This window comes from Rhopalosiphum padi, chromosome 2 (assembly GCF_020882245.1).
Source record: "Rhopalosiphum padi isolate XX-2018 chromosome 2, ASM2088224v1, whole genome shotgun sequence".
NCBI classification, from domain to species: domain Eukaryota; kingdom Metazoa; phylum Arthropoda; class Insecta; order Hemiptera; family Aphididae; genus Rhopalosiphum; species Rhopalosiphum padi.
This window is the reverse complement of record NC_083598.1, coordinates 3142551-3158270: the sequence shown is the minus strand read 5'-3', so window position 1 is coordinate 3158270 and position 15720 is coordinate 3142551. Positions and strand designations below refer to the sequence as shown.

General features: G+C 28.6%; 1 protein-coding gene across 2 annotated transcripts in view; it reads right to left on the bottom strand.

The window, feature by feature from the left end:
* Positions 1-15720, bottom strand: part of LOC132922453 (integrin alpha-PS2-like) — a 69438-nt gene that overhangs the window by 24718 nt on the left and 29000 nt on the right. For both annotated transcript variants that reach the window (XM_060985988.1, XM_060985989.1), the window contains exon 3: positions 10034-10155. In XM_060985988.1, coding sequence (XP_060841971.1) covers positions 10034-10155 — 122 coding nt within the window. The remainder of the gene's footprint in view (positions 1-10033; positions 10156-15720) is intronic.

Here is a 15720-nt window from a genome sequence, read left to right as displayed (position 1 = left end):
ACCATAGTATGCGGTATAGATTTTTTGTTATTAGTAATGTGTTTGTAGTAAGTATGTAGGTACACTTTATTTAAGGGTATCTATCGCGAAAAATGCAATAAGGTAATTTTTATTACACCAGCGTTCTGTGCGTGTGTTCGTTGAAGATCTTGAAATGTACCTATGTATTGAATGACTATTGTATTATTAGTTATTACCGTTTGATTGATTTCACGCGAGATACAATTCAATACAATGTGTTCAATCATTGGAACATAAAAAACCCTTCATTCATTTTCAGCTGTTAACAAGAAGGAAGAAGAATATCGTATTAAAAAGTATAGGAGGTATACAGGGAATAGTTGCCCTAAAACTAATTTAAAGTATAGGGTGATTTTTTTTTTAATAGGGATAACTTTTCTCACGGATTGTTTGATTAAATATCTTATTTAATAAAATATGTTCAATTCGATAGAAAACTTAGGCTTAGAGTAAAGTAAGCGATGAAAATTAAAATTGTCAAATTTATAGAACGCTTAAACTCAAAAAACTAATTTTTATTCTATTTTAAAAATTTGTTTTTATGTGCGTACCTAATAATGACTAAAATATAATTATATTAAATAGTATGAAACAATCATGTTGGAGTTTATAAAAATATATGCTTTATTAGCACCTTTTCACCCTTAGACCTTAATTTCATTGTAAAATATTTGAAATTTGTGCAAATGTAAATAATGAAAAATACCTAGCAAAAAGATATTGTGCTCATAATGATTTAAATATTTTAAAAGGGAACTGAACTACAGAACGAATGATATAAATTATTGCTAATCAATTTAAAACTAAAAAATAATTAATTAATGTTAAAAACTTTTTGTAGTTTCCAAATAGGTATTTGTTACAGTATAAAATAGGTATTTTTCTTCTTTTTATTTTTATATTTTTTAACTAATAAGTTAGGTTACATGTATTTATTATTATATGAATATTATTTATTTATTTTAATTTAAATGTCTTTGTTTAAGTTCCATTTTTACACAACATTTTATTTTTATAATGCGTAAGAATATAAAATGTTAATAAATATATATTTTTTTTATTCTAATCAGTAGCTCGTTAAAGTACCTATTATTTTTTTTTTATATATATTTAAAGTATATTCATAAAAATCTACAATGATCATGGTCTACGAGTACAATGTATGGGGATGTACCGTATACACTAGGGTTGAATATGTATAACTATAATGGACATTACATTATATAAAAAAACTTACAATGATTTCTCATTTATGAATTTACAACAATACAACTTATTTACTACTTAATAGTACTTACATTTGAATACTAACTCACCATTCATTCACGATGTACTTGTTGATGATTTATTTACTTTAAATTCAATGTAACGCAATGCGTGATTTGTAAGTATAATAGAGAATTGTAATGTAAATTAAATAATTCTAAGTCATCGTCTTGTTATGTGTATCATTTTTTATGTTAAAATAAAATATTATCTAGGATGTTAACTGGTTTAATTGTTTACAAAACGAATAATGAATTATTAATTAATAATAGGTAAAATTTATATACAGGTAATTAAATAGATATTATAGTTATTTTCCATACCACGTTTATTTATACGAAATATTTCAACAAAAGCGAAAAATCTAAATAACACGGTTTTTTTTTTTTTTAACAATTCGTTTGTATTTGTCAAATTTATATAATTAAGTTGGTTTAAATCAAATCAAAAATCGTGAAACAAGTATATAAAATATGTAGGCAGGTATAGAGTTCACTGCAGTTTTAATATAATATTATAATGGACGATATGTTGCCCTAATAAATCGAAACGGTTTATTTTTTCAAGACCAGTTCAAAAGTATTCCACATGACAGAGTGCAAAAACTGCGGAACCTTGAAATACAGACGTAAAAACGGGGTGTTCACGAGATGTATTTGAAAGAGAAAAAAAAATAAGAAAAGAAAAACACACAGTCACACATTTGTATAGCAGTCGTCCCTTGTGTGTGTATTATACACACATAGTATATTATACAATATGTATGTTTATATATATATAGCTGATACCTCCTTTACTATATTCTGTATAGAAACCAATTTGTAATTTGTCTCGTGCTTGATCTATCGGCCAACGGAATCGATTCCGTGTTTGCGTCTGGGACGTGATTTTTTTTTACGTGTAGCCATTTCGAGAAAAAACGGACATGCTCCACCACCGTAAGACGCATAATATACAGTATATCGTCACGCGGCAGCAACAGCAGCAGCATCAGCGGCGGCGACAGAGACCAAAACGGGTTTCTATACATATATATTATGTATAAGTATATCCACGGCCCGGGCTTTTTTCCTTGTTTTTTTTCTTATTTATCCCCTCGTCACGCCGCCTAGCCATCCGCGTCTCCTTTGCCCCACATATTCTGTTTATCGGCAAAATTTACATTGAAAAAGAATTACAAACAAAAAGAAAATCTCGGGAGGTTTGATAAAAAAAAAAAAATAAAAAAAAATATTGCATTCCGTTTGATATACGTTCGGCGCGGTGGCCCGACGACAGTTGAATGCCGATCCGTTCTTGCCTGGAAGCAAGTGCCGTTTCGCGTTTTGCTAAATTTTTTTTTATTATTTTTATTATATGCGAGCGACTGCCTTCTGTTGTACGCCGAAAGATATTTTTTTCCAGACTATATTATTACATCGCGACTATCTACGGTAGTATGCGACATGCGATTATCGATGTATATATACGCACCGCCATTGAAGGCATTTTAGACATAAATATATATATATATATAAAATCAACCGCACGATGATCGATGTACATATTATGTATTGGCACATCATCGCAGACAAATACTTATAAATAAATGCTTTTTTTCCTCTTTTAATTTGACACTTATGCCATGGAAATTATTCCAATACATCAGGATGTCAAGATCTGAATTTGTCGAATTGATTTTATTTAATATTAAATTTATCTACCGATAGTTTATTTCAATTGTTTAATGTATTATAATTTTAATCGAAAAACAAATTAAAATATTAATAGTTATTCGTTGAAAAAAATGTATAATTCCAAAAGTTTAAAATTGTTCCTATACATTATACTTGTAGGTATTAACTACGACAACTATGTAGATATAATAATAGCAATTAAATAATTAAATAAATACTATTGAAGTACTTATATTTATCAATAATTTAAGTATTAATTAGTAATTTTAATTTTAATTATAATTGCTATTTAATTTGATTTTAATATGAGAAAATAAAAACGAAATACCCATTAATATCCATCTTAAAATTAACAATAAAATAAAATCCATTTAAAACGATATTAAAAGAGAATTAGTAAGAAAGTCACTAGGTCACTTAATATATCTTTAGTTCACATTCAAAATATATTTATCCTTTATGATAGAATTAATTTTTTAAATGCGAATAATAGGTATACAATATACATAATATATTATATATTTAATATTTCTATTAGTTTTAGATCGAAATAATGATGAATAATCAAATTAAAGTAAATCGCAATTATATATGATAAATTTAACCTGCAATTTATACGGTATATACTATATGTCTATATAGTATATATACATATAGAAAAAATAGATTAAATGATTGAGTAATGAGTATCAAATGTTCGTGTTTAATAATATTGAATTCAGCATCAGAATTTGTAGTGATATTGAATATAAATGTGTTTTATTTATATAATGTACTTATAAATATATGTACGTCTTTCAATTTTAAAATTGTATATTATATTATACACCAGCTGTAGTTGAAGGATTTATACGAGCGAACAATTATGGTAGACATAAATTAAGATCAACGGACGGCGATTTTGTCGTAACCATGTCACCGAGTATCGCGGTATACCGATATGATATTGGTGATATTGCTATACTCGTATTATAATATAATGTATAATGGTTAACTAAAACGTACGCGTGCCTATTCCTCAGAAAGCGATAAAGCATTGCCGCCATACGTCAGCGTTTCAGATCGACAAGGGTTTTCCGACGTCTCGTTATTATAGATACATACGAAATACGATATTATTATTATAATTACTATAACATTATATAGATAAATATAATAAATAACTGTATTACCCGACTTAGACTGGTTAAAAATTAATCTTTATCTTTCTATCGTTCACCGTTTTATTTTAGTTGAACTAGTTGAAGTATATAATACAAATAAAATTGAAACGATTATATTTAATTTTCTTTTTAAATTCTAGATATATTTTTGATTTTAATACAATAAGCTGGAGATAGATTAAATAAATGTTTAAAGACTAGTATAAATTCAATATAAAATAAAGATTTGTCTTTATGTATTTATGTCAAAAATTTGACCGGAATTAAGAAATCAATTCATAAAAGTAATTATTATCGTAATCGTACTCATGCTAATTAGATTTTAATATTTGTTTTTTTTCTCTATACAGTTTTTAGTTAACTATAGTCCTATAACCCCTAAAGTAACCTATAATAGATTCAGGTTAAAAAATATTCTATTAACACCCTCCGAGTATTATGGGATCTAATGTTATAACTTTAATTGAAAACGGTCCCGTAGTTTTTGAGACTATAGAAAACAAAGAAACATTCATTTATATATAGGTAATATATAGATTATGCATTGACGACGACAACCTCAGCGTTGACGAACGTCCCGAATATATTTTGTTTAATACATTCCATTTGGCTATGACGTAAATACTATGCGCATATGGCATATTCATACTGATACTGTTAAGATAATATGATAATATGGATAATATGTGCGCGGCAATTTAATAAATAAACAATTATTGTGTATTCCAACGCGGAGACTTCAACGACCATTATATATGCGTTGTATAACGACGATTCTTATAAGGGAAAAAAAATCACATCAAAAATATATTGTATAGGGTGTCAGAGTGACTCTTTTGAAACCAACCGAACGTAGGTTAGGTTGTTTAATTGTTACAATTGTAAATTTTTGTGTGTTAAAAAAAAAACTTTTATATGATTTCAAGTAAACTTAAATTACTCTTTTATAACCTCTATAGCCACTTAACACATTTTACTTCATTTTAAGCAATTGTAAATAGAAAAATAAATATATTAGCTGGATTGTGAAATATTCACACATTTTATTTTAGAAACGTTGTTAAGCTAAATCCAAAAATTATCAATAAAAAAAAGCAGAGGTAAAAACCAAAAGTAATCGTGTGTTAAAAATGTTTATTTTCTCGCAGAAATACCTGCATCTATGTTATACGAAATATATTAGTATATATATATATATGAGTATTTAAAATATATTTTTTTTTATTGTAATTATTTTTCACTCTAAAATGTACGCGCGGGGATAAAAAAATTCCCCCTGTACCATTTACATACGAGGGGTGCGTTATGACGGGGTGTCAAGAGATATTCCGCAGATACCGCGTATATAATACGACCGACACCGTAAATTTACGTAGGCACGCTGCAACGGGGATAAACGGTGTGCATATCAATGTGTGCGCCGGCCCGGCTGATGCGTATATATTTTTATTATTATATAAATTATAATATATTTATGTATATATAAAAACGGGTACGGGAAACGTCCGCGGTTCACGACGACGGACGTTTATACCGCGTGCGCGCATGGAATACAGATGACTCGTATTATATGATTATATATTATATGTACGCTTTATTTGTCTTTCGGACTTTCGACGTGTGTGTATAATGTTTATAATATAACATATTATAAATAGGTATATACTGCAACGGCTACTATACGCACTATACGTCAGTGTACACACACACACACACATATATATATATATACATAATATAATAAATATATTATTATTATTATTATTTACGTTTAGGTACCTACCTACTGTACCTATATTTGTTATCAAGATCGGAGCGGCAAATTTATTTCATACAATAGCTATATGAGTATATTATTTATAGCCGGAGCCCAGTGACGATGTTTTTACAGACAGCATTAGAGTCCCGTTTGACAAATGCCTGAGTCAAGTAGACGGGAAGTGCTGGTCGATTATAATATGCACGCAGTACATACATATCGGGTATGACGTACAAAAAATAAATATACACCTACATTATTATTATTACTATTATTTTATTTTAGTTAAAAAAACAATCTATGCACAAACGGATGATAATAAGTTATGACTGTACGGAGGTACACTAAAACAAAGATGCTCCGATACAGTGACGTAGCCATATTTAATATATATTTATTTGTTCAATTATTGACAATTGTAAGGTTATACAATTAGTATGGAAATAAAATACATAAATGAAAAAGTTGATTAGTTATTCTAGATTAACATTAATAATTAACTCAAATCTATTTTTAGAAGTATTATGATGACCATCGGTATGATGATAGAGATGATACTTATAGTGAAAAAAAATGGTCCCTCGCCCGCGACAGTAACATGTGTATGTGCTTACAGAAGTTACGCCTTATGGTGCACGAACATTAATGATTAAATGGCTTGGAAGTTATAGAAGTTAAAACCAATAAACATAAGATATGCATAAAAATATGCACATAAAACAACTAAAATATGCTAATTAAAATGTTAAATAATAATATAATGCAAAAAAAGATTACTAAAAATAAAACTTGAGACCAAATTGTTTTTACCAGCTTATATTATTATTATATATTATAACAGGCTAAAATATTTGCCATAAATTTATCTGATGATACTATTTATATATTATGATACACTAACCTAACCTAACCTAACCATAGTGTATGTTTAATAATATTTACCAAATAGAAAACTATAAATTTAAGTAACACGGAATGGAAAAGCGAACTTCAACTCTTCAAGTCTATTTAATATATGACAGATGTAGAAGTTATAAGTATATAATAACAACAATAAAAACTTGTATAAATACTCTACTCCGGTATGTGTATATATACACACTATACACAGTACTATAGTAGTATTATTTTAAGTTTCTGTCGGTCATTTTGACTATTTGAAATCTCTAATATATACATCTAATTACGTTCGTGTACATTAAAATGAGTTCAAGAAGTGGCTTTTTTTAGACGTAAGTTGCTACGTCGAATAGAAGAAACTAGCTCCGTTAAATTTCAATGAACTTACTCGGGGGTTGGTCGTTTTCGAGTATTTTTATGATAAAAATTTCTTATAATATTTATGTATTATTTCGATCAAATTTTTTTTCGGAATATATTATATTTTTTGTGTATTACGGGATAACATTCGTGATCATTTTATTTGTACATCGTTTTCTGTCAAAATTTATTAAACGAATGACGTGCATAACTATTTTTTGATGCCTATCTAGATGCTGCCTAAATACATATAAATATTTTAATGGGGAAAAAATTAAATAAACTAAAATATTATATTAAAGTTATCAGCTTAATATTTTGTATTCTCTACCTATATGCAAATTAAATGCAAATTATAAGTCCGTGTCCAAATTTTTATTACTTTAAGACTATAAGTTAAGTTATTAGGTGTCAGTTTTTCTTAGACGAAACAATGTGATAATAAAAAAAATATTTCTATATTAAACGTACATATATATTTCATTAAAATTCTATTATGTTTGTAAGCCATTAAAAATATACTTAAATTATACTATTATTTTGATATTTTGATACATTCTTTTCATGAATTAAAAAATACACAATTAGAATATTAAATTTTATCACATTTGTTAGTTGGAATATTTTTATTCGGTTTTTCTAACGATTATATTATTTTTTATAGAATTATATTGCTTGCCTATATATTCCTATGAAGTTTAAATGAAAAAAATAACGCATAATAATATAACATTATAGTTATAGAAGCTTTGTTCGCATTAGTGAAATTCATATTATAGTGCCGCTGCCACCATTAGGTACATGAACATAGGTAATAACCGCCTGTTTGATAATATAGAATTTATCGTTAAAGAGGTTAGCACTCCACCAGCTCAATCAGACACACATGCATATATATTATATATGTGTATACATAGACGGCGAACAGAAGTAGTCTGAAGCATCCTTATAAAACGTCATTAATTACGAAATTATATATAAAAGACTGTAATAATATTATTATGTATACGCGTATAAGTATTGCCGCCAACGACTCTATTTAATTTAGTAACACAGAGATACGAATATTATCATAGTACCTATACATATAGGTACGCATTAAAACTAAGATTATATTTTTTTTCATCTCCTTCAGCGTCGCTTTCACGCTCGTTCTTCACCGAGTCCATTAACTCGTGATCCACATATATAGCAGCAATCATAAAAACCAGACTATCGGTGCACTTTTTTTTCTCTTTTTATTTTGTCTTTCTATTCAATCCGTTTCAGTTTTCCTGACCGCAACCTTTTATTCGTTGCCGCGTACAAGCTTCCACGTAATATAATAATAATAATATTGTAATAATAATGATAATAATAATAATAATAATAAATTTCACTTCGTTTTGGCCTACGGCCTCGCGGTGTGTATACCGTGGCACATTCCGCGGCCATCTGTTCAATCGTATATTATAAATGTACAATATATTATATTAAATGTACATACACGCAGAGCATATACATACGCACACACATATCTATAATATAAAATAATAAATAATAATATATAATATAGCACCATAAGTCGTGTCATTTCATCTGTAAGCGCGCGACGATTCTGCGCGAATTATTTACCGCACCTCCTGACGCCCAACCCAACCACGCGGCGTCTAAAGAGGCGTTAAATTTCATAACACGCCCGGCGAGCACCTCAAAAATAGAACATATTATTACAATATGTATAAGCGATAGATGTCCAAAAATGTACCTATATGGCTATATAATCGATACATAATAAGTAATAATCAAGTGCGAGATTATTCTATAGTACCGAACACGCATTATTCCAGTCCCGTTTGGTTATTGCGTTATTGCGAAAATTAACCTTACATAAATATCAAATATCTTTATATCACTTAACAAAACAAAACCATATCTACTTTTTTTACTTTTTTTCTTAAAATTATAGTCATTATTTTTTAATTGCATTACCATATTTATATAATGTTTATTACATATTTTATATATTATTATGTTGCTGCATTGCGTCTTTATACCTAATCATCTGCTATTTAAATTATTATAAATACGTGTATGATTTCTAGCAAATGCATTTTTTGCTGTACATAGGACATCATAAAGAATCGGTCGATATACTTGTGTATGGTACACATATACATATCGAATATTGTAAAAATTATATACTCATCCATTTTTCCATGTTTTATTCTAACCTTTTAATAATGCATTTATTTAAATTTGGTTTTTTGGAATTTCCAAGTACACAAGGCTATATATTTTTTAAATAGGTACTCAATTTATTATTATATACCAGGAGTGTCTTTTGACGATATAAACTTTTTGTTTTTAAAATAAGAACCTACTATAAATTGTTAATGTATAGATTGCTTTTATTTTGAAGTATCAATGAAATATTGAAATATGGTATTTTAATGTGCTTAGATAGTACTTAAAAAATTCAAAAAATCTGGATTCTTATAAATACATCAGGTATTTAAGTTGAAAAGGAGGATGTGCAATATGTGCATGCTTAATGAATCACTCTGTATATTTATGTGCCGTAAGTCGGGAAACACAGCGCGCGATACCTATATTGGCTATATTGTATATTATTTAACTGCATAACCATTTATACACTCTAAATATATATATATAGATATATATTATGCAGTAGGTATATTATATTATAATTTATACATTTGGTTAATGTCTTCATATACGATCGCAACTCGTATATTATGTACGACACGAGTCGTAAATTATACGACGGCCGTGTCCAATAATAACGGCCGCGGCGCTTTTTACAACAGATCGGTCGGTCGGTCGCGGTCCGTCCGTCGGTTCGCTGCAGTATATATAACGCTGCTGGCCGGCGTGAGAAAACTCACCTCTCGTGTCGAACGGTATCTGCTCGCAATCGTCCTCCCTGGTCGTGCCGCATTTGAACACGGCGCCGCCCTTTTCGACGCCCGGCTGTGCCGTCTGTGCCTCCGGTGCTCCGATCAGCAGCCTGGAAAACCGTAAACGAATGTCATTATACATGCATATATACAACATAATAATAAAATATATAATGATGATGTAATTGAATTATTATCAAAGAATTCACTGTGTTATTATCGTATGCAGTTATGGGGGGACGGGGAGGATATGACTTTAGGTTAAAAAAAAAACGTGAAAATTGCTCAATCCAAAAAGAATGCGTATATACGCATCAGCAGCATCTCCATACGTTTAGACGCGTATACGTATTATATGCTCGTAGTATTATAATAATATATAATATGATTACACGTTTCGTGTTTATTGTATAGGCCATTTTGTCCGTCCTATTATATATGTATGTATACGCTTTGGGCTAAAATTCGGGTGCAGACAGGAAGCATTGTAAATTGCTAGCAAGCACGGATCATATGAATATATATATATATGTATATGTATATACGAGTATTATAGACGCACACACTGACGTTAGACTTCTATATTGAAGATATAAGACGAGCATTGGACCGTAACTCGAAACGTCACAGTATAAACACACGACGAGACGCATACATAATATCATAATATATACCTATAATAACAGTATAACAAGCCAAGGATCGGACGTTCGTCGTTACCGGCATTATTGAAATTGAAACGTTACCATTCGGAAATAGCTACCGGGCGATTGGTTCAAATAGCCACACTAATCTTCTAAGTGAATTTTCGTGATTTTGAACCGAACACATTTTTATGGTGGGTAGTACACAAAGTATTTTATACAATAATCCAATTTTCATTAATTTTTTTATCTTAGTGGTTTTTTTAATTTCATTTTCAGAAGTAGAATACTGGTAATTTTATACAATTTAAATGAATAAATATTGAATTTAGTGTACAAATACTTATTATTTTTTTATATTAATTTTAAGTTTAGATAAGAAGGGGTGGTCTAATACTACGCTCATCTTAACCTTAATAAAAATAAAAATAAAACTTTTTATCTAATGTCCAATATTAGTAAATCACCACTTTTTTAAATACGAGTATTTTGTTTCTGAAATAAAAACATTTATTTTCTTTCAAAACTTCAAAAAATTACCTAAAGAATAAGTGTAACCAGTTAAATAGATCACCTTGTATAAAATACGAATCAATGCGATTGAAAAAAACAATTTTTAGCAATGTAAACAAACACGAGTTGTTATATTGGCACTTGAAATATATGTCCTATATACTATAGATTATAAGAGTAAACATAAAATCACGTATGTAAACATTGTACGTTTTTATTCTTGCGTATAATGTATATCTACGATCGCTAGATAATACGGATTATTACTACAGCGTATGTATGACTAAGTTTTATACAACTGCGGATTGCACGAAGTATTATAATTATTATAATGAATACACAATATCGTATATAGTTGTACAAAGTGTATAAACAACATACATAACGCGAGTCGCGGACAACATCATAATATTGCTCGACGGCCGTTTACTGAAATAAAAATTCTTAATCGTTTTTTCATATAATAATAGCGTAGGGCCTGAAAACCGCATAAATAATTGTATGCGCGATGGTGATATATATATATATATATATATATAAGTGCAATCACAGCTGTTGTACAGCACCGCAAAAAGAAGAAGAAGAGTAAAATCACGATAACACTGATTTAGTCGGCGCGGCGTCTTCGCATAGGCGCATATATGATATTAAATGCATTTAAACTCGCACGACAGTCGTTAATTAATGCAACGCCGGGACACGGGTAATGTGTACATACGACGTATTATATGCGTAGTGCGTGTGTGTGTGTGTGTGGAAAATCGCGTGCTCTCCGAGGAGAAGATGCCTGGGCGCTAATAGCTTCAACGGCGGTAATAAGTGGTTTTGTCGGCCTACTATTAAAGCTGCTAAACGATTATCGAATGAATTTATAAAACGCGTACCACATATTATTATACGACAATATGATATTATTTACGTGTATATATATATCGGGTCTCGTTTTCAACGCCTTGCTTAAACATAGCACCGACCCGACACCGTGTATACCTAGCGTATTCGTATATATTATGTAATAGAAAATTTCTATTTAGTTACGGGATTCTAATGGAAAATCGTGATCGAATTACCAACATATACGAGTTGTGTATAAATACCCGGTATACAATCTATTATGTGTCTTGTGTATATATATTTATGTATATAGATACCTATTTATAATATACCGCAGTACTGCAGTAGGTATACCTTACGAATTTCAACGCGTGTTCGATAAAGCTTCTAAAATATTAATGTACTATAATATATATAGATACGTTGCACATTTCCATTTACGGGCACATATTAAATTATATAGGTACACGTGTATTAGAACCTAGAGAGTAGAGGTTATCAGGACTTGGGTACATGTAATATTTTTTAGTAACTGCTGCAGTGCGTATTATAATATACATTTATCGCTAGAATTTGTTTATAAATACATAGTTTATCATATCATTGCCATTTAAGTAATAACAATAAATTTATAAAATAAATTAAATTCTGCGGTATATAATATATGCATGTGAATTTAGATCGAAAAATCAGAAATTTATTCACGTATAAAGAAAATAGAGATATAACAATTAAAATGATATCTCCAAAATAAAATAAAATAAACTCACGTAGTTGATGAAAATCCAACCAAAAAATATCATTACATAATAATATTATAGGTACTTATATAATATATTATATTTACTACTTTATATACCTGTCCAATGTCCATTATTTAACAAACATAATTTGTAATGTTATTTTTTGTTATTCCACTTAATACGTCAACGATAAGTTTAATCTGTAACTAATGATTTTTTTTCAAAAATTATATCTCCAAATCGTACACCGTTAAACACTTAACGTGATATGGTTTTACTAAAAATATATAATAAATATATTACTTGTATACCTATCTATGTACTTAAGTCTTAAACAGTGCGGTACTGCCGGTGCCTAACATAATTGCACATTAATAAGACGTAAGTACAAAAGTTAATTTATAACCATTGTTATTACTATATGATCATTATTTAGACAAATTAAATTATTATTAGTAATTAGAAAATCACTATAGTATAAATAGTACTATATTGAATAGAAAAAAGTAATAATAAAATAATTGAAAAAAGGTTATATTTATATTAAGTATAGAACTATAGAATATAATATACGTACCTATATATGATAAAATTATTGTATTATATTATTTTAGATTCTAAGGAGAGCGAAGATATTTGGCATTTAGAAAACTTTCTAACTTATTTAAATTTGTTAGTTAATAAATGTCTCATAATATATGTATCTGTCAAATTGCAAAAGGCAACAAAAAATAATCTATAGATGTATAGATGATAATAACAATACAACACCAAATAGTAACTACTAGGCATTGGAAAAAAATCTTCTTATGTATTTGAGTAAGTATAAAAATGTAATTATTATTAAGTTATGCGTATTGTTTTTACACATTGTTGTCTGATTATTGTATTAATTTTATTTTATTTTCAAATTACACGCAATTTACAACGAGTTTATTTTCAGACCACCCCGGAATTTCAATAATTTAGCAAACACCGGTAACCAAAGACAAAGGACCCTTCCGGCCGTATTTAATGACTCGTGACCCGGTTTCCTGTGGTTAAAAAAAAAAATCGAACAAAAAATGGATCACTGGGTCTATATAGAGGTAATAAATTAAGAGAGTGGGGAGCAGAAACAAAGTAATACCGATCGACTGTTCGTAGAGTGATAAAATCCCGTGCTTAGAATATTCACCGCGGAGAGGTCAAAGAAGCCACACCCTGATGTTTGTGTATATAATTCAGGGCGTTGCGTTTCAAAAGGAACCCTTTATTGCTATGCGTAGGTATATATATATATAAAGCGCTCACGATGTTTTCGATACTTAATAAAATGTTTTCCAAATCGATTATTATGATGACGATGATGTAAAGTGGGTTTAATACATAATATGTTATTATAGGTATTAACTTTTCGTTATTCGACTTATTCTTTGACCATAACGCGCACGATGGAACCCTATATAATACCCTATATTGTTTCAACAAGTTTTTGGTTAGCACAATAAAAGTTATACGATCACCGAATTTTGTATAAAAGTGAATACCTAATTATCTATAATTTAATACCAATATCATATTGTATACTTATAGAATATTCATTTATTTGCTCTGTGGGTGTATACTATCATTACTATCGATGAAATGTATTATAATAACTAAAATTAATAGTGATTTATACTCGTATTTTCTTACGATATCTTACAAAAAACATGCTTGAAAATATGTGTTTAATTTGATTTAGGTACCTACATTATATTATGAACTATCCTATATGGTCTATATAATATATATTGTCTTTACACACTTTAAAAGTGGGAACATATTTTACTATTCTGAAATGAATAAGGACAAAATCAATTGTGTTACTTTATATATTTTTTACATTATTAATTTATAATAATCTCGACATGGTTTAAACCTAATATTACCTATATAAATTTAAATTTTTAAGTCATGAATCTAAAGTGAAGTAGGTATACTGTTATTTCTTATTTATAAATCATTATTAATCGAAAATTAGTAAACTTGTAGGTAAACAATTGTGACCTTATTATTTGTCTTATGAGTTTTACGTATTTTTACAGACAATTGTTTTGTTAACTACTATTATTATTTATTACTATTTTCGATTTGTCTATTATATAATCCACAACGAATTGCTACTGCACTATTGCCACTATTAAATTGATATTTAAATATTTCATCTAAACACTAAATTGTCTATACTAATATATGTAATTGTTTAAAAACTATAAAGGTCATCGATATATAATATAGTCATTGCTTTGCAGCATGTTAAATTTGTGTTTAACAGCGCATCGTTATTTCTTGCACGTATGTAAAACCACGGTAGTCGACAAAGTACCATCTGTTTTTAATTGTGTAATCACATAATATATTGCCCTCCAATATTAAATCTATAGGTACGCATTAGTCGATTGCAAAAATCGTGCGATCAAAAAAAAATTTAATTTCGCGTTACTTACGAATGGCAAGTTACCATTTAATTTCAAGTCGCGTTGATTTATAACTACATACTTAATTATTAATGCTCTAGGCATGGTGTAGAATGTTAGTATTGTGATGAATAGTATATATAGCTACCTAATATAATCGCATGTAAGTATGTGTATTCAAAACGTTTACAGATGTTATTCGATTGTTATATTATTTACGATTAATATACGACGGTTGATGTTTATATAACTGCTATTTAGGTATAGTATATTAAATATAAAATATCTTTAAAAAAAAAGAATACACTTATATACACATAACACATGTATGGCCTTGTTTGAACAATAATTTACTATATATAGGTATATACATACACGCAAACCTTGACCCTGTAACACATTTATTTTATAACAACTGATTTTATTGAAAATATTGAATCTGTCATCAATCTTTTGTATACAAAATATTTTACTATTTAGTTTTATGTTGACATTTCATA